Source organism: Amphiura filiformis, chromosome 7, assembly GCF_039555335.1.
Source record: "Amphiura filiformis chromosome 7, Afil_fr2py, whole genome shotgun sequence".
In the NCBI taxonomy this organism is placed as follows: Eukaryota; Metazoa; Echinodermata; class Ophiuroidea; order Amphilepidida; family Amphiuridae; genus Amphiura; species Amphiura filiformis.
The window spans coordinates 54,549,336-54,570,088 of record NC_092634.1 but is presented as its reverse complement, the minus strand read 5'-3'; the positions used below and the strand labels follow the sequence as shown (position 1 = coordinate 54,570,088).

Here is a 20,753-nt window from a genome sequence, read left to right as displayed (position 1 = left end):
TGAAACTTTGCAGGTGTGTCAAGGTTGATAATAGCTAACCACCAACAGTAAAATAAAATGAAACGTATATTTTCGCTATCTTCTCTGTTGCCATGGTAACATATTTAAAATCCACAGATTTGGTAAAAATGAGTCTATTTCCGTTATTTTAAGAAACTCGAACCTGAAACTTTGCAGGAGTGTCAAGGTTGATAAAAGTTAACCATATATAGCAAAAAAAGTGAAAATATATTTTCCTACCCTCTGTTGCCATGGTAACGTGTTTAAAATCCATAGAGTTGGTAAAAAATGAGTCTAACTTTTGAGTGCAAATGAGTCCAAATTTATGTGGAAAAACATTTCCTTATCGTGTCCTGTTGCCACTGATAATTTTCTCAGATTTGGTAAGAAATCTATGATAAATAGTAGTTTTCAAAAGATTTATATGAAATTATCATATGTACTATTTAACCAGTACCGTACCAATTGACATCTGTTTTCACGTAAATTGATTTCAAATTCATATCATTTGTTCTTTAGAAATATGTATAACACTTACCTAATTACTTGACATTCTTGGCGAGCTTCCTCATGGTCATGCTTGCTTGCTTCCCAGTTCAGGTCCCAGTTTTTTCCCTTCTAGGCGAATGTTGTTGGTTACTTTCTTGAGGTGAAAATGGATCCTAGCCTTGATGAACCGTTTCAAAAGTTTTGTTTTCAGGTCATGGCATTCAGGTAGCTTGGCAGTTTTTACTTCATCAAGGGTATTTGCCTTTCCTAGAAGTACTTCTATGATGCTTTTCATGGCAGGAAGTTTGTGCTCCAATGCGCGAAACATGCGTTCTGTAGCCAGGAGCAAACAAAAAACGGCCTTTGAAACCCTAACAAGACTGCCTTCTTTGAATTCCTTCATTATTGTTAGGGTACTATGTGGAAGATGCGTGTTGTCATCAGTTGTAGCTTCTTTCATACATTCCTCGCATAGTGTCTTCTTCACTTTCTGCAGACAGTAGCCGGCAAGGTGGTATAGGCTCGCTGATTCTGCTGGTGTGACTTCCTGACATCAAAAGAGCGGGGATTAAATCATCTGGGAAATTATCCTCGTCCTCAAGTTGTTGATATTGTTCTATTGGTTGCAGAAACTCGGCTATATATTCTCCTTCGTCCTTTTCATAGGAGCTATGGGGTGTGTGGGCCAAATACTGTGCTGATGTTATCATTTTTAAAGCATATTTGAATTCTAATGGTGAGGGAACAGGTTTCCGGATGCGGACCACAGAGAATAGGTTTTCAAGGCAGTCTTGATCCAATCGCGATGTTAAAAGGTACTTGTGACCAGCGTCTAGGAGTTCGTTAGCAATTTGAAGAATTGATAGTGTTGATAAAATTACACCACTCTCCATATATAGGGACTCTACATTTTAGGAACAAAAATGTGATTTAAAAAAACGGACTCGTGCGAATTTTCCAAAATTTTCAGAGTATGTAGTATGGACATGTAGAAATATAATCAAGTAGTTGCCCTACCTGCTCTTCTCCAAAAAAATAAAAAGTCCTATACCTCAATGATAATGAAACCTTTATTTATTTATTTATTTATTTATTTATTTATTTATTTATTTATTTATTTATTTATTTATTTATTTATTTATTTATTTATTTATTTATTTATTTATTTATTTATTTATTTATTTATTTACCATATTTACCATATTTATACAGGGTAGCCTACCAAATTATTGACAATCTTTACTGACATATTCTTTACTATCCTCGGGTACTAATCTTACCACATCCCCTTTAGTTCTTTAATTTGCTTCCTCAGCCGGACTTGACATCATTGCTAAAGATGAATAAAATGATGCTGGAAAAGCGTCCGTCGACCGTGCATCTCAAGCGTGAAATTCATACCAGAAAAAAGACGCAGCATGAAAAAGAACATGAAGGAGAGGGCAACTTCGTAATTCCAGATTTCTACATAGAAAACTAGCATGGTCATAAATGAACGTGAATGGCCTCCCCGCAATTTCCTCGCGTTCATGATTTTGGTTATTAAACATGTTAAATGTTATTTATTTGATTGTACAATACAATCCCGCGAGTACGGAAGCGACTATGTGCTACGACTTTGCAAGAAGCAGCATTATGTCAACATGACAATATGATTTATCGCGCCAAATTTTTTTTTATTCAACATAACAAGATAATCACCTTGCCAAGTCGTGGCACTTGGTTTCTTGATTTGGGTGGAGTTGAACTATGCAAAGGTCAAGCAGGAAATGGGGCAACGCATCTAGTCAGAACGGTAAACTGCATAGCCGTCAATACACGCTTTTTCAATGGGAAATGAACTTTGCTGCTTGGATGATGTCACGATGAGGTTAGCATTTATTCCGTATTGAAAAGCGTGTACTGACGGATATGCAGTCGACCGGCCTCAGTACATGAACATATAAACACAATGGGGAACGATTGCTCGCTACAAGAGGAAATTGAATATACTAATACGAAATAAAGAATAGTTTACCAACCCAAAGTGTTACAAATAAAGAATACAACAATTAACACAAATCCCGACCGGCACAAAACACAAAAAAGCAAGGGAATGTGCCGGCGCGGGATTAGAAGTAGAACCCGTGATCTTCCGATCTCTAGACGGATGCCTTCACCATTAGGACATCAGCTCCCACTGATAAACGGTTGTTGAAACTGTGGGACAATTCACCGTGACCTTTCCAGCCATAAACCCGCTTAGTGAAGATTAAACCGAGATATGCAGTACTAAACCATTATAGTAATCGATTGTCCAATGCAAACATATTACCACGTGATAATATTAATCCAATGAGCGATCGAATTGTCCGCTACGGTCGACTAATCCAATCGATAATGACGCTATTGACATGTACGGGCGGAGCTCCACTGAACGAGTATTTTTCACTGGTTTGCTGTCATTTACTCAACAAGGCGGTCCCCGAACGTTATTATAAGGACTATGCTAATGATTTAAAGATTGACATGTAGAGAATAAACTATACTTGATTGACAGAAAGTACTAAATTTGTACCTATTACAGTTTCGTGACACCCTCTTCCAAATGCGACCAAGCCAGGGCGGCCCGGTGAAGCAAAATGTGCATTGGAATAACACGGGAGTTTGGATAGATGGTAGGATTTCTTTCTCATACAAATGTATGGTTCCACGTTATTAAAGCTTGTACCGGGTTGAAAATTCTGATATTTTGAAAATAATAAGTAATTGAAACATAGAGCTATTGGAAGCGACTATGTGCTACGACTTTGCAAGAATCAGCATTATGTCAACATGACAATATGATTTATCGCGCCAAATTTTTTTTATTCAACATAACAAGATAATCACCTTGCCAAGTCGTGGCACTTGGTTTCTTGAGTTGGGTGGAGTTGAACTATGCAAAGGTCAAGCAGGAAATGGGGCAACGCATCTAGTCAGAACGGTAAACTGCATAGCCGTCAATACACGCTTTTTCAATGGGAAATGAACTTTGCTGCTTGGATGATGTCACGATGAGGTTAGCATTTATTCCGTATTGAAAAGCGTGTACTGACGGATATGCAGTCGACCGGCCTCAGTACATGAACATATAAACACAATGGGGAACGATTGCTCGCTACAAGAGGAAATTGAATATACTAATACGAAATAAAGAATAGTTTACCAACCCAAAGTGTTACAAATAAAGAATACAACAATTAACACAAATCCCGACCGGCACAAAACACAAAAAGCAAGGGAATGTGCCGGCGCGGGATTAGAAGTAGAACCCGTGATCTTCCGATCTCTAGACGGATGCCTTCACCATTAGGACATCAGCTCCCACTGATAAACGGTTGTTGAAACTGTGGGACAATTCACCGTGACCTTTCCAGCCATAAACCCGCTTAGTGAAGATTAAACCGAGATATGCAGTACTAAACCATTATAGTAATCGATTGTCCAATGCAAACTTATTACCACGTGATAATATTAATCCAATGAGCGATCGAATTGTCCGCTACGGTCGACTAATCCAATCGATAATGACGCTATTGACATGTACGGGCGGAGCTCCACTGAACGAGTATTTTCACTGGTTTGCTGTCATTTACTCAACAAGGCGGTCCCCGAACGTTATTATAAGGACTATGCTAATGATTTAAAGATTGACATGTAGAGAATAAACTATACTTGATTGACAGAAAGTACTAAATTTGTACCTATTACAGTTTCGTGACACCCCTCTTCCAAATGCGACCAAGCCAGGGCGGCCCGGTGAAGCAAAATGTGCATTGGAATAACACGGGAGTTTGGATAGATGGTAGGATTTCTTTCTCATACAAATGTATGGTTCCACGTTATTAAAGCTTGTACCGGGTTGAAAATTCTGATATTTTGAAAATAATAAGTAATTGAAACATAGAGCAAGTACTAAAATCATAGCATTTATACTTTTTGATATATGACGCTAGCTAGTTCATCTCCTATATCTACAACACAGCGCTACCAGTAGGGGTCAATTGCCTATTGTGAGTGCCCCTGTGTTGTGTGCATACATGTAGGCAACAATAACTGCATGATGAACTATGTAGGCAAGTTACAAACAGTAGATGTTTTGGTGTGGTCAAAACATTTTAATAACATTTAAATGTCGGTTATATAACGGTCATCAACACGTTTTTTAAACGTTATATAGCATATATATAAAAAAACCACTGTAACAACAAGACGATTTCGTCAGTACTTAAATAACGTTTATATGTTAGAATGTTTTGAAACAAATTTTTTTAATGTTATTAAAACGTTTTATACCATTTATATAAATCCGACAATGAAACGTTTCTGTTAAAAAACGTAAAACTTTTGTGTTTGCTCGGTAACAATATATAATTATAATATAATACCAATAAATATAAATTAAACCTACGTCACCTGTTGTGTCAAGTTGAACCTGTAAGATCATAGTGCAGTTATGTCCACGTCAAATTCACCGTGACCTTTGAAGATTAAACCGATATATGCAGTACTAAACCATTATAGTAATCTATTGTCCAATGCAAATTTATTACCACGTGATAATATTAATCCAATGAGCAATCGAATTGTCCGCTACGGTCGACTAATCCAAACGATAATGTCGCTATTGACATGTACGGACGGAGCTCCACTGACCGAGTTTTGGGGTATTTTTCACTGGTTTGCTGTCATTTACTCATCAAGGCGGTCCCCCGTTATTATAAGAACTATGCTAATGATTTAAAGATTGACATGTAGAGAATAAACCATACTTGATTCACAGAAAGTACTAAATTTGTACCTATTACGGTGTCGTGACACCAATCTTCTATATACGACCAAGCCAGGGCTGCCCGGTGAAGCAAAATGTGCATTGGAATAACACGGGAGTTTGGACGGATGGTAGGATTTCTTTCTCATACAAATGTATGGTCCCTCGTTATTAAAGCTTGTACCGGGTTGAAAATTCAGATATGTTGAAAACAATAAGTAATTGAAACATAGAGCAAGTACTAAAATCATAGCTTTTATACTTTTTGATATATGACGCTAACTAGTTCATCTCCTATATCTACAACACGGCGCTACCAGTAGAGGTCAATTGCCTACTGTGAGTGTCCCTGTGTTGTGTGCATACATGTAGTTAACAATAACTGCGTGATGTAAATCAATATGATGTCATCATTAAGGTGACATTGCGACTTACTATCACAGATTATATGCAGACGGGGATATCCCATTCATAGCCTTTCCAATTGAAGTTCCTAAAATAGAGATTGTTTGTAATTGTTATCCATTTATTAAAACAAAAAATCTGTTCATCTTTAAGTGGTGAATTTAGATCTAATGATAGCGAATGAAACCATTTGCAATTTAAAGTGAGACGTCATAATGTAGAAAACATTACAATATCTAACACTAAAAACACAGTGTTTGTTATTCGTTATCGTCTGTGGTTGCAATATTTACGGAAGGGTATTCCCGAAGTACCAATTTGTACCATGCAGTTAGGCCTATATTGTTAACAATGAGTTAACGAGTTCCTTGAATGCTGCTAACAGAATCCGGTAATATACAGTGGATTTCTGTAAGTAAAAATTCTTCTTTTATCATGTTTATGGCGTGTATGGTAACAGGGAGCTACAGGGTTATGGATAAGTTACTAGTATAATGTAAAAGCTTACATATGCACTGCATGTGTGTCGAAACCAAGCTACATTTGTCCGTTTGGGATTGCCCGTTGTCAAAATAGTGAAATACTACTATTTTATATAAATCTAATAAATTTAATGATACCTTGAAATGTAGACCCCGCAGTGGCGTAGCCAGTGTGGGGTGTGTTTGGGGGGGGGGGTGCGATTCTTGGGCCAAAACATATTGGGTCAACAATTCACAACTTCCGTCGACAAAATATTTCCGTCGGTGAATTTACAAGTTGTGCCCAACCCCCCTCCCGTTCCGAAATCCTGGCTCATCCACTGAGAACCCGCACCAATACAATCCACTTTGAAGAGTGGTATTTCTCACAGTAACACCAACCATAACTCTAATCCTAAACCATAGCCCTAACATCTTAACCCTAATCCTAACCTAAAATACACAAAAGTTATACCCTTTTTGGACAAATGACCCTTCAGACAAACGGGCTGTTCCTAAAATAACGCTAACGATGTTATAATTGAAAACCGAATTGAAAAGACTATATAGTTTGCGTCTGACGTCAGGGCAAAGGCGCGACGTGATTGGTTGCTGACCTGCTCAGTCTTGTCTTTTTAATTCGGTCATCAATTATAGTGATTCGCTTCTTTACGTTACTTCTGCTTTTTACATTTTCACTTCGTACATGAACACAAGTTGTGATAAAGCTAGAGCCTAGTACATGACCATGATCATGATGATGGGACAAAACATTCTTGTAACCTTATGTTAAGCCCAATGTGAATACAACCATTAAGACATTCATTTGAGCTGTATTGTTTTCTTCCAGATTCGTCAACATATAGCACACGATCTCCTCACAAAAATGGCTCAAAGTCTCATGAAGCTTCTGGAGTGTCAAATATGTACGGAGATTTTCAACGAGACTGATCGAAAACCTAAAATACTCCCGTGCCAACATACCGTATGTTTGCATTGTATGAGACGAATGGGTCGTAATATATGCCGCGAAAGCTACGAATCGTACGATGCCAACGATGTTAATTCCATTGTCTTACATCTGGTTATTAGATGTCCTACGTGCAATGCTGAACACGACGCCCCATATCGCAATATGGACAAATTTCCCAATAACATCACAATGATCTCTTTCCTAAGTATTGCACCTGTAGAAGAAGACGCTTCCTCTACTCTACCACGCAATGATGGTGACATCAAACAGTGTCTTGAAGACAGAGTACAGCGACTTAGAGATAAAATTGCAGAAGCCCACGTCAGCTACATTAAGAAGTTATCTGCCTGGGATACACATATCATGGATGCAAAGAAGGTAATTGGCACACATTGCGCGCAATTCAAAGAGGCAATTGATCGTCGTGAAGAAGCATTGGTGAAACAACTTGATGAATTTTCTATTAGGCGACAGACATCCTATGAAAGAGCACATGCCGGTTTCAATCAGGAACTGATGGAAATAAGTAACTTTTGCGACCGGGTGGAACAGCAACTTAAAGGAGCTTCGGAGAGACAAACAACGCGAAACCTTGATAAATGTCTGGAGATGTTGGAAACGCTCGAGAGTACTGATGACAGCGCTCCAGAAGCAACCAATGGAGCCAAATGGATGGCTAAGTTCAACCCAGATCGTAAAGACACAGTACACGCTAGTATCGCGATGTTTGGGCAGTTTATTTTACAGGGACCATCTACAGAAAGTAACAAGAAGAAACCTGTTGCTTTTGGTAATCGGAACAGAAAAACAAGATGTGTTTACACCCGAGACTTTCTGTTGGGAATCCAACTATCTTGCTGCTCACACAAACCAGCAGATCTAGTGAACTTCCCCGAGATAACACTAGTTAAGGTGGGTAATAATGAAATAAAGTATTATATTAAACAGTTAAATGGTATCTTGAGGATGTAGTGGTACCAAGGTGAGTAGTATAATATCTTCCCTAGACGTACTTAATATTCATGAGGTGGGCGTGGCTAATTAGCATATCCGATTATTCATGAGATGCTAATTAGCATGTCTTAATATTAGTGAGACTAATTAATATTCATGAGATGGGCGTGGCTAATTAGCATATATGAATATTCACGAGATATGCATGACTAATGATCGTATTTAAGGGGCGAATGCATTAGCAAAAGCGTACACTATTAAATTTGATTATTTAAATTGCAAAAGCAAAATAAAACAAAACAGTTTTCATGGTTTTCATAATAATTATTACGTCAGTGTCTTTTTATATTAATAGTTCAACATTCCCAGGATTGTATTCATATTCCTTCAATAGTCTTCATCGCCTTTTACATTATATTTTGTTCCTAACATTTATCTTTTTTTTAATCTTTAATTTCTCCATTTTTTTCATCATCACCTGCCTTTCCTCATCATAATAGTCTTATTATTATCTTTTCTTTCATCCCCTTCCTTCCAGGGCCGGATTTACCATAGGGCCAGATGGGCCCGGGCCCAGGGCCCCCAAATTTTGGGGGGCCCAAAATTGCCCTGTGCAGTGTGCATCTTCCATTTGAGCAAAAAACACCATGTTTTGGGCCAAAAATTGCAAAATTCAGGTTCGATTTGGGCTAAAATAGTATAAAATGCCTTCCTTCCTCACGTTTGGGGCCTCCAAATTTTGACCTGGCCCAGGGCCCCAAAAAGGTAAATCCGGCCCTGCTTCCTTCTGTCGCTCTTTTTTTTCTATGTTATCTTTTCGTATGCTTGTATTCACAATACTACTACTAATTGTTTAATTAACATAGGCATTTCTAATCATTCAGTAAAGTATACCTTCCAAGTTCAAACTGACATTCATTTCTAACCTTCCCATCTCTCTTTGCTTTCTCAGCCGGACTTGACATCATTGCTAACGATGAATCAGCTCATGATGGAAAAGCGTCCGTCCACCGTGCATCTCAAGCGTGAAATGCATATGAAGAAAAAGACGCCACATGAAGATGAAGGAGACAACTGCGCAATTCCAGATTACTACCAGATGCAGAATGAATGTGAACGGTCTCCTCCGCTATTAAGACCCGGGGCTGATAATCCATGGATCTGAAAAAATTGGCTTACGTGCAATAATTGCACCTGTAGAAAGTGACTCAACTTTTCGGGCTAATTTGAACGGTTTAGCATGTTAAAGAGTGGTCTAGTCCCTCTATAATTTAACCTTCTTGGGTACATTTTTATATTTTTGCCCTGGAAAGTGGACCTTTTTGTCAAAACTTGATGCGCCTGTCACACATCGCCGGATCGGCCCTTCGTACAAGAAACGGAAGATATTTTAGTAAATCCGTTGTTGTTCGTCAATGTTTGTTTTATCTTGTTTTTATGTCTTGCTATGTCACTTTGGCGGTATAGAAGAACCACTTCTCGTTGGTGGGAAAAAGGTTGAAAATGTTTCTCAATTTAACTTTCTTGGATCCCTTATGTCACAAAGGAGGGAGGCTGTGGTTAAAAAGTTTGCCGTCGGCTTGGAATGGCCCGATCAGCTGTGGTTAATCTGTTCAAGGTATTGACTGATCGAGGAATCAGCAGAAACACCAAGATCCGCCTTGTTATTAAAGGCTCTATAATCTTCCCAATCGCCACCTATTCATGCAAGCCATAGACTCTAAACAAAGCTGATCACAATAGATTTCACGCTTTTGAAATGTGATGCTGGAGGAGTTTGTTTCACAGCACTTCTGGACTCAAAAAAGATCCAACTCCAGCATTTTAGAAGAGATTGGAGTGACCAAACGACTTCTGCAAGCCATCAACATGCAGATAGTTACAAAAATGTAGATACTTGGCCACATTGCAAGACGTAAAGGTGACCGTTTAGAAAAGGTGATTATGCAAGGTTCGGTTGAAGGGAAAAGGAGGCAAGGAAGACCGAAGACTCGGTGGATCGACCACGTTAAGGCAATTGTTGGGACGCCCTGTCAAGGAATGTTATGCTCTTGCTAGACTATGTCATAGTCGAATTTTGATAAATTAATAAAAAATATGTTATTATTAATCATGATGCACGCATTCCGTTGAACTCAAAATAATACTGATGGTTATTAAAATCATTAAAAGTGTTCAATAGTTAAATGGTCATAAAGAGTTTATATAATTAGTGACAGTAAAAGTAAAGTATACGTAGGCATATGTTATTGAATGCAACATATCTTGCATAATAATGGCTCACTTTGATACTAAACAAATCTGATTTTGGAATCTACCAGTTTATTGATCGCGAAAGCCCCGAATAAAAAAAAACTTTGGGAAGCTAGTATACAAATAGAGGGAGTAAGGCCTACGATGACTGAAAATATCAGATGTGAAAATCTATCAATTGCACCCAAATTAATTCAAATCAGAGTTGTATGCTTAAAAATGTAATAGCCAGCGTATGCAAAATGGGCAAGCGGACTACGGAGAAGTCTATGCTCTTGCTGAAGATCATTAACTATTTAAATACTATAGCATCGCATCCCGGGATCGCATCTCTGAAATCACGTCAGCCATGACAGGAGCGTACCAACCAATCCCGGGCAACCAATCAACAGGTCCAATTGACGAATAAAAGTCTAAATAAGTGAAATTTAAATCTAAATCAAGTGAAAATGTTTGTACTTATTTTGGTATCACTGGATAGGGGAGACCTATTATATAATAGCTATACATTATACCAAATATAACGGTACATATGACGTTATTTGTAATTGAAAATTAGGGGGGTTGCAACCCCCCTCGTAGTCCGTGTTGCAAAATGTGGCGCAGTATAGGGTTTATTCGGCTTGATATACCAATAATGATATAAATAATATTTAAACCTATTGCTAGTGCTACCATTTGTGACCTTGAACCTGTTTTATAAATAGTACACTCACTGCACAATGTCATTAGTTTGACATTGCGCCAACTAATTTCCGCAGGCGGATATAATACGGAATTTGCTGGGGATAAAATATAATTATTTGACACATAATTGTGACTGTGGAAATTGTTTTTGTGTTTGGTAGCTTTATGTATAACAAGATTGACTTATGTAAAATTGTTGTTGTATATGCGTTGAGTTTGTGTACGATAATTTGGAAAAAACATTCATTTTAATATACTATTTTTAGAAACACACTATTTTTAGAAACTCTCTGGCCTCTTCACTGAGCTAGACGCATGCGTGGTGTCAATTTTGTATAGAATTGGGCTCATTTGCATATGCATAAGTTCGTTGATAAGGCTGTGGCGTACTTAGTGATAGTAGAGTTCCAGTAAAATGAAGTTGCACGATTGCGTTTGATGATATAATGCGTATATATTTAAACTGTTGAAACATTTGTTTTTGTAAATCTGCACAATGTCCAGGCATGTCGCAAATGGCAAATATTGTACTACGTGTAATAATATGTCCTAGTGTATTGTATTTGTTCGAAAAGTTTAGCCCCGCTAATTTACTTCGCGCAAGGCATAGTTAAAGTTGGATAACTTAATTCACGATAAAGGTAGGGATAGAGATATGACGTCATCGAAAAGTGATTTGTTTTAGATTGAGAAATAATGCATGTCAAGTAAAATTTTCGCTGACATTTTTATTTTACTGTTGTATTAATTGTTGTCAATGAAAGTGACAGTAAAATTTCGAAAATAACCGTGCATTTATGACGAATTTATGTCATGGGACTATTTGTTATGGTTTTAATGCGGAGGGACATGGAGCTATAGAGGTCAGTAAACGTGAAATGGTCAAAGTCACGTGGACATGCACATGGAGTTGCAGACACGTGCAATAAATTATGCATGTCAAGTAATAATAATTGTGGGAAATGTTAAATTGTTTTATTGTCGTATACAATTGTTGTAGGCCTATAGGTCTACTGAAGCTGACAATCAATTCAAAGAAGATAATGAAGAATGATGAGGAAATGTTTGTCATGGGACTATATTTTGCTTTAATGTGGAGGGACATCAAGTTAACGTTCAGATAATGTCAAACGGTCAGCTTGCACGTGGATGACACGTGAATTGAAAAAGTCTTTGTCTCCGGTTGTTGTTCCGGGTTTGGAGTAAACTTATTTTCTCGTTTTATACACAACGTGTGATCACTGTGATGTAATCGGAAACCAGCGAATAACGGCTGGCGTAACATTTTGTGATGGGGTTAAAGGAGTAAAAAAAAGTGGGGTTAATATAGAAGGTTACCATGCGAAATGACTTGACCAGGTCAGCACGTCAGTGCATACTGCGAGTTTGTTATCAAGATTTTTTATGCACCCAAGCTCAAGTGCACTAATTGCTTCTTGTAGCATCACCAAGGTAAACATTCGCATGGCCTTGTAAGTTGTGCATGTTCTCTCACACAGTGGACTTGACATGTACGTTCTCTGTATGCTGCTTTCAGCATAAATATAGACCTTTAGACCTTTAACATCTATTACTGTACTTAGTATGTGCATCGCCTATTTATATTACCGGTGCACACATGATTTATAAAGCGCGTTCATCTATGTGAACTGTTAGTATTATGTTAGTATTATAGTTTCAAGTATTTTACAAACCTGTTACTCAGATAAAAGTATCATAACTCCAAAAATGCTGTTTTAAAGAAAACTAAAACCACATTCTTGTGATTCCCGTTAAGTTATGTGTATACTGATTTAAAAGCAACCCTTTGAACCCAATACAAAGTCTGTGAAATTCCAGAAGTTACGTATTAAATATGTGACACAATCTGATCATGCAGAACAAAGGAAGCATTTTTCACAATTCATTTCCCGGAGGGGGGGGCACTCCTATTGTCGCCTGTACACCATCCACGATAATCAACTTTTGAAAGCACCCTAAACAAGGATTTAACCCTTGGCAAAAACGACACCCTAAACAGGTAACACGCGCCTGTTTCACACCCTAAACAGGGATTTTATTCCTTGTATCAAATTTCATACCCTAAATATCATTTCCGCGTAATAGCAATTGCAATTTTGCTACCTTTTCCCCCAATTTTTCATGTTTATTACACCCTAAACACGAAACGCGCGTATTCCGAAAATTCCGAAAATGGGTTAAATGAAGGCCCAAATTGAAGCCATTCGTGGATAAGTTTTCACTATAATTGTATAAATTATTGCTTTTAGTGTTGGGTGTCCTAATACAGGGGAGTTGGAAAATTTTGCAAAATGAAGGTCCAATTGAAGCCATTTTGTGCATAATTTTTACACTTTCTTTAAGCATGTTAAGGTCTAGAATAGAGATTTGATTATTTATGTTCACCCAGACATGTTACACACAGCACATTATGGGTTAAAAGTGGGGGGCAGGTCCCCAGTCAAAAAAAGTGGAGGGGCCACTGGACCCCCTGCCCCCCGGTTCCGCCGCCCTTGGTTATTTCAATTACTTGTCTTTATGATGAATATACTAAAGTGAAGTCAAAAGGCCATTGTGCTTGTAGGCCTACAGCATCTACATGTAACTCCATTCATACAAAAGGCTCAGTTTTGTTAGGCATTGAGTGTTAATGCTGTGCTGACCTTTCAATTAATATTAATTAACAACATTAACAACATTGAAGACAAACCTGCAGTGACAAAATCATTAAACGGAGACGAATATAACTATTCGTCTCAGATGTGACATGTTTTCATTCAAAGATTATTTATTCTATACTTCTCTTAAGTTAAGTGCTTTCAGTGATTCCAGCGAAAGTAAATTTTGTCTTAAATACATAGCTTTCAGCTGAATTACTATGTTAGCACATCTATGACAATGCAAAGGTACCAAAATCTGAATTTTGATGACTCACGATACGATCGTCCAAATGAGCAAATCGCCGAATGGGCCTTTAAAACCTGTTACTTTTAAATCAGTGGCTCCGGAACCGAGGCAAATCCATCATGTTTCCTTTAATCACTGCGTTGTCTTTTTTAAAGACATTTCTTGTTATCATATCTACAGACGGGGAAATCCCAAACACAGCCTTTCTAATTTATACGTACGTTGCTAAAATAGGGATTGTTTATCATTTTCATTCCTTTTATAAACCTAAAATCTGTACATATTAAACTGGGAAATATTGGTATTGATTTAAGGTATCGTAATAGAGAATCGAACCATTTACAATTTGAAGCGAGACATATGTAGAAAAAACATTACAATCTGTTACTAGAAACACCGTTTGTTTTTTGTTATCGAGTCTGGTTGCAATATTTACGTAAGGACGGGCAATACCCAGATACCAATGGGCAAATACCAGTTATATTACTACAAATTACTTGAATTATTACGATTTCATCGTTTATTGTGTGGTTGCCAGCATAATCGGGTATTGGCTATACAGCAGATTTTTGTAAGTATAACAAATCTTTTAAAATTGGGTGTTACATGGCAAGTAAATATAAACTGATACATAAATAGTCTGTGTGGTTTCATGCAAGGAAAATATACATGTACCGCGTGGTGGTGGACAGCACACAAATCACATATAAATCAGGTATAATATATACTTATATTGGGTAATATTGTCATTAATTCCACCTCATAATCAATTCTGAATTGTCTGTTGTCAAAATAAGTGAAATGTAACAAATTCATTTTTGTGTGACTTATAGAGCAACATTTAAATTTCATTGCATATACCCCGGGCATATACCACCTTTAAAGTTTAAAGCCCCGTTTAAAGCAAATGTATTTGTGTAATTTTATTCATCCGTATTATTAGTAGACTTACGGTAGTCTATTTGCCAATTATTGTGCATATTCCGGCTATTACCTTTAAAGCATAAAGCTCTGATTTGTATTAATTTGTGTACAATTAATAGATTTTCACATCTGATCTTTTCAGTCACCGGTACTCCCTCTGTTACATTGTAGCTTCCCACGTGGACTACTTACTTCGGATTTTTTACTCGGGCTTTCGCGATCAATAAACTGGTAGATTTCAAAATCAGAATTGTTCAGTATTGAGGTGAGCCATAATTATGCCAAGATATGTTGCATTCAATAATACGTATAATTTACTTAAAAGTACTAGCACTATACAGCTGACTATATGCCATATGGTACGAAATGGCTTAATATGCTTGTAAAACAATTATTTACACACATAAGGTCTTATCTTTTGAACAGTTTTGATACTTTATAAAGTACTCTCTATCAACAAAAAAACCTTTTTTCCTAATATAACTACCATTAACACATCATAAAATGGTTTAAAATGTTGGAAACTTGCATATTTTATCCATTTTTAGGCCAACTATTTTGCCCTAAAAATAGCCCAAAAATGTTCATAAACTTTTTAAATATAGTTCAAAGTAACTCGGATTTCTTTTTATTATGTAGAAACACGGCAGTGTATTTAAAACTGCATGAAAATGCCATATTGATGTACTCATACACTTCATAGATGTAAATCAAAATATTTTTTCCATCATATTTGGCTATGAGCTCATTGTGCAGCAGGGGTGCATTTATATCAAAATATTTAATGTCAAATGGTTCCTAAAAACCTTATTTGTGAATGGATTTTTATCGTTGACAAAACAAAATGTATGTTTAATATATCAATTATTCCATTAACAGCAATTTCCTAAGTTTCCATCCATAAATAATCACAGAGTATCATCTGTTTACAAAATAAGTCTTTATTTTCAGATTTCCAATTAACCATTATCAGTATAGCTGGTGCCAAATCCAGACCTTGCTAATAGTTATAGTCAGAAACAGGTATTTTGTCCTGTAGTCCCTGGCAACCCAGTCTGCCTGTGGCTCACTCGTAAACATACACGACAGAAACCGGCTGTGAAGGAGCCTAATGCACGTAAACAACTTCCTTATAACATGTATAATAAAATCCGATTTTGAGTATAATAAAGAAAGTCATGCATATGCAAAATGAAGCAATTACCTATTGCTAACTTGGTAAAATGCATACTCGTAGCCCAATCTTGTACATCATAGCACCCAGTTTTGGTTTGTGCTTTCGAAATGTTGCAATTAAACATTAGTTCTTTCAAATATGAAACGCTAAAACCCAAATCTAGAACAAACAATCATATATTTAGCAAGATATAGCAAACTTTCCATGATAGAGATTGGACCCAAGACAAAGTACACCCAAATTAAGTGTCAATTCAGAATTATCCCACCATGGTGGAAAAATTAACTGACTTCACGCATATTGTTATATCGTACATTACTAGTATGCCTTTATTGTGAATAAATGCGAGACCTACAGAAGATTATTACATGTGTTTACATTTAGTATTATGCCCGCTGCTGGTCTGAGACTGAGATAAAAAAAAAGAACCCGGAAACTGCAAGGCAAAAGAAAAATACAGTAAACCTACAGTTTTTTCCATTTTAGCCATATTTTGAATGCACGATCTTTGAAAATGAGTTTCGTTTTTTCAAACCTGATTTTCGGCCATATTTTGCATGTTTGTAAATCTTCACACAAGTTGAGGTAAACATTAAGACATTTATGAGTTTTCTTTCCTTGATTTCCTCCAGAATCGTCTTCACCACTTGATTAATCCACACAATGGCTCAACCTCAAAGTCTGATAAAGCTTCTGGAGTGCCAAATATGTACTGAGATTTTCAACGAGAATGACAGAAAACCCAAAATGCTGCCGTGCCAACATACCGTATGTTTGCATTGCATGAAGCAATGGGCTCGTAATGAGTTCAGAGAAGCCAGCTACGGGGATTTGCTTTCCGTACATACGGTCATTAAATGTCCCACGTGCACTGCTGAACACGACGCCCCAGAGAACGATGTGGACAAATTTGCCAATAACATTACAATGATCTCTTTCCTAAGCATTGCACCTGCAGAAGAAGACGCTTCCTCTACTCTGCCACGCAATGATGGTGACATCAAACAGTGTCTTGAAGACAGAGTACAGCGACTTAGAGATAAAATTGCAGAAGCTCAAGTCAGCTACATTAAGAAGTTATCTGCCTGGGATACACAGATCATGGATGCGAAGAAGATCATCAGCACACATTGCGCGCAATTCAAACAGGCCATTGAACATCGTGAAGAAGCATTGGTGAAACAACTTGATGAATTTTCTGCTCGGCGACAGACATCTTATGAAGGTGCAAATGCTGATTTTAGTCGTGAACTAATGGAAATGAGTAGCTTTTGCGATCGGGTGGAACAGCAACTTAAAGGAGCTTCTCAGAGGCAAACAACACGAAACCTTGATAAATGTCTGGAGATGTTGGAAACACTGGAGATTACTGATGACAGCGATCAAGGAGCAACCAACGGAGCCAAATGGGTGGCTAAGTTCAACCCAGATCGTAAAGACACAGTACACGCTAGTATCGCGATGTTTGGGCAGTTGATCTTACAGGATCCAGGTTCTACTCCCAAGAAGAAACCTGTTGCTTTTGGTAATCGGAACAGGAAAACTAGACACATTTACACACGAGAGTTTCTGTTGGGAATTCAACCATCTTGCTGCTCAAGAAAACCGCCAATATTGGTGAATTTTCCTGAGATAACTCCTGTCATGGTGAGTTATAGGCCTAATGAAGTAGATTATTCAATTAAATGGTCAATTGAGGACGTTATTATAAGTAAAAATGTTAAATTAACTTAATGTATTATCATGGATATCATTATAGGCCTACGCTCGTAAGAGCATAAAAAACGTAAATGTTTTAGGAAAACATTCTTTAAATATCTGCAGATTTAGTTTTTTAATATTTCTATTTCATTAATCACCATTCCATTTTGATGTATCTTTTAAATCTTTATCATTGTGTTCATTTTCTCTTTCGTCTTCTTCTATTTGGTCGGTGTCGTCTTTGTTCAATCTTGGTTTTTTTTGTTTTGCTTTTCGTCTCATTTGTCGTTAACCGTATGACTACACTCCCATCTGAACTTTTGTTTCCTTTTACTTCTTCAGCCGGACGTGAAATCCTTGCTGCAAATGAATCAGATTTTGTTGGAAAAGCGTCCCTTGACGTTGAATCTCGTTAACATCTATCATAAGCCTCAGACTGTGCAAATCAGACAAACTGCGCATGAAGAAGTAGGCGACATGCACCCGTTTGACAATGAAGACATTCCACTGATTCCAGATACAGAGCCAGTGGGGTACCGGTACGGCAATCCTCATCGAAACACCGAACCAGACCAGGATGATGAAATTGAATGGTGTCCTCCGCGATTGCTTCTTGGAAGTACCAGGCCTACTGACCCCCGGTACTATGAAAGGATGGTTACAGTACCAGCCTTCGGACAAAAATAAGTCAGATAATGCCTTCCAAAATGCATACACCACCATCATGAAAATGACTGTCAGCTCATACAGGGGTGCCGGAGACAATTTAAAAATATAAACACCGCGGGAAAATCCCTTCTAACTGACCAGCTGAAACCAAGGGATGTATCCTCCAGGATTCAAAAGTAAAAACAGCGAAGGCAGATGTAACACAACACCAATAGCCTACTGACCAATGCAATGTCGACTTGACCAAGGATTCAAGTGACGTTTGCATTGTTGAATGAATTCGGTTTATGTATTACTTTCCTGGGGCAATTCTGCCAGAATAGCCAAAAGAATACGTTTCAGATGGATAGACAATTCAGATCTAATGGGATGCTATAACATTTGATGCGACGAAGAAGATGGGTCGTGACGAAATCAAAAAAACTCGACCGGCGATTGACTTCCTGTTCCGTCCAGTTTCCATTGTTTAGAACTATAGTTTTGATTTCACCTTTTGTCATGTTTGTTCATTTACGGATGTAATATGAAAATATTAATATATTAATATAGCTGAGGTGCATTTCACTAACACTTACGACGCGTCGTAAGCCCAACCCATCTGACGTCTAACGTCTGACGTAAATCCTATGTTACGACGGGTTTGGTTTGGGTTTAGCACTTAAGACCTGTCGTAAATGTTAGCGAAATTCACCCTGGGAACCATTAGGACTGATTTTATATAAGTTGTATATTATATTAACGTAGAATATTTTATATCAAAAGAAAGGTATTCTACACTAATTTGCAGAGCTAATTTGCAAAAGATCACGGGCGTATCGGAGCCACCGATGCGAAAATTTGCAATATTAAATACAGTACCATGGGCGCAATTGATATGATGGCAATTATGGCCTAAAACGGGAGTGTTGTTGTGACCATAGGGTGGTCAGTATATCTTCATATATGAAGGGGTGTGAACTTATTTTTGGATACGCTTTTATTATAATGATACCCACACAGTGATCTGTCTGTACACAGATTATATTTTGAAAAGACTATGGTGTATCACAGGAATGTATTGAATGGCCAATCATAGGGGAAGTAATCAAATTGCAGTGACTGTTTCCTTTGTTACCACATGTCAGTCATCTGATGGTTATTGGACCATGTAAACCTGCCAAAAACGCGATATACTGCTCGCTCTATTAGACGCAACGGCGAATTATCGACAGTGTTTTATTTAACGCTGCGGCCGAAATTCACCGAGATCAGAAATCGCTGCATGCGGAAAACGCAACACCTGTTGCAACGAATTGTTCAACAGATTGTGAACGACGTGTTGAATGAGAAATTTAGATTGCGTCACAATAATTATGTTCATATGGAATTGTTTAGTAAATAGTTTATATATCACTTTTAGATTAGTATAAATAAGTATAGTTAGCTGAGGATACGTTTATATATACATACGGCAATTAAAATTGCCGTTTTGTTATGTTTGTATATAGGTCTATTATCATGTATAGTATAGTATAGTATATAGTGTGGATAATAAAGCATCCATGCCAATGTTCGTTTATCTTAAACGTACTTTGTACCTATTCATATGTATATAATATATTCTTGTTTAGTTTTAAAATGAAGTTCAGATTGACATCCCTTTTCTGTCGATGTCTTCCCGATTTTCTCTTTCATTTTTTGTCACAGGGCACTTTCTCTATCATTTTGCCAGGCTCTGCCCCCCTGCCCCCCCCTACGCTACTTGAAGTTAAGGGGTTGTGCAATCATTATGAATATGTGCCAAAAGTCGCGAGCCCCCTCCTGCCGCTACCTCCCAAAATGCCCCCCCCACCTTCGGCTCGCCAAAATGCCCCCCCCCCCTATTTCACCCTCCCACCAGGGCTCATAATTATTGCACAGTCCCTACGAGAGGTCTATACCTTAATTCAAAGATGCAGTGTAAAGAGACTACATACTAGCCATGCATAGTCATAGGGCAGGAGGTCCCGGGCAGGAGGTACGCTTTGAAATAGTTTCAGACGTATGCTACAGTGCAAAATTTGTCCTACGATGCATGGACAATGATGGAGGGGTTGTCTTTTTGGAGTGACAGATGTAGTTAAAGGGGATTCCTTTACTCTGTAGTCCTACGGCGTAGTTGGATTAAAAATTAGCCATATAAAGAACTTTTTTTTATGGTGCAGTCATATTTGGGACTTATTTTCTTTACGGGAGGTCTTACTCTCCTGAAGCTGACATCTTAATCTTAAGGAACCTAATCCTATAATGGCCTCAACACGCAAATACTTGAATTCATGTAAACTTACAAACAATTGAGAGGGATCTTGAAAAGACTTTGTGATAGTGACAACATTATGAAGG

General features: G+C 37.6%; 2 protein-coding genes across 3 annotated transcripts; both read left to right on the top strand.

Moving 5' to 3' along the window:
- Positions 1 to 5,866: 5,866 nt before the first annotated feature.
- Positions 5,867 to 9,239, top strand: LOC140157352 (uncharacterized). The gene is made up of 3 exons (XM_072180520.1): positions 5,867 to 6,097; positions 6,998 to 8,032; positions 9,027 to 9,239. The coding sequence occupies exons 1-3, from the start codon at positions 6,059 to 6,061 to the stop codon at positions 9,237 to 9,239; spliced, it is 1,287 nt and encodes a 428-aa protein (XP_072036621.1). The 5' UTR covers positions 5,867 to 6,058.
- Positions 9,240 to 9,912: 673 nt separating this feature from the next.
- LOC140157350 (uncharacterized) lies at positions 9,913 to 20,014 on the top strand. 2 transcript variants are annotated; one of them, XM_072180519.1, is made up of 3 exons: positions 9,913 to 10,012; positions 16,655 to 17,669; positions 18,066 to 20,014. In XM_072180519.1, the coding sequence occupies exons 2-3, from the start codon at positions 16,686 to 16,688 to the stop codon at positions 18,408 to 18,410; spliced, it is 1,329 nt and encodes a 442-aa protein (XP_072036620.1). In that variant the 5' UTR covers positions 9,913 to 10,012; positions 16,655 to 16,685; the 3' UTR covers positions 18,411 to 20,014. The 2 variants fall into 2 exon arrangements, with proteins under 2 accessions (XP_072036620.1, XP_072036619.1); XM_072180518.1 differs by lacking the exon at positions 9,913 to 10,012 and adding an exon at positions 14,321 to 14,492.
- Positions 20,015 to 20,753: the final 739 nt, after the last annotated feature.

Coding starts and splice junctions, on each gene's coding strand:
- LOC140157352 (XM_072180520.1), top strand. CDS start 6,059: ATGCTGCTAACAGAATCCGGTAATATACAGTGGATTTCT. Junction 6,098..6,997: donor GTAATATACAGTGGATTTCT/GTAAGTAAAAAT, acceptor GTTTTCTTCCAG/ATTCGTCAACATATAGCACA. Junction 8,033..9,026: donor CCGAGATAACACTAGTTAAG/GTGGGTAATAAT, acceptor TTGCTTTCTCAG/CCGGACTTGACATCATTGCT.
- LOC140157350 (XM_072180519.1), top strand. CDS start 16,686: ATGGCTCAACCTCAAAGTCTGATAAAGCTTCTGGAGTGCCAAATATGT. Junction 17,670..18,065: donor CTGAGATAACTCCTGTCATG/GTGAGTTATAGG, acceptor TTACTTCTTCAG/CCGGACGTGAAATCCTTGCT.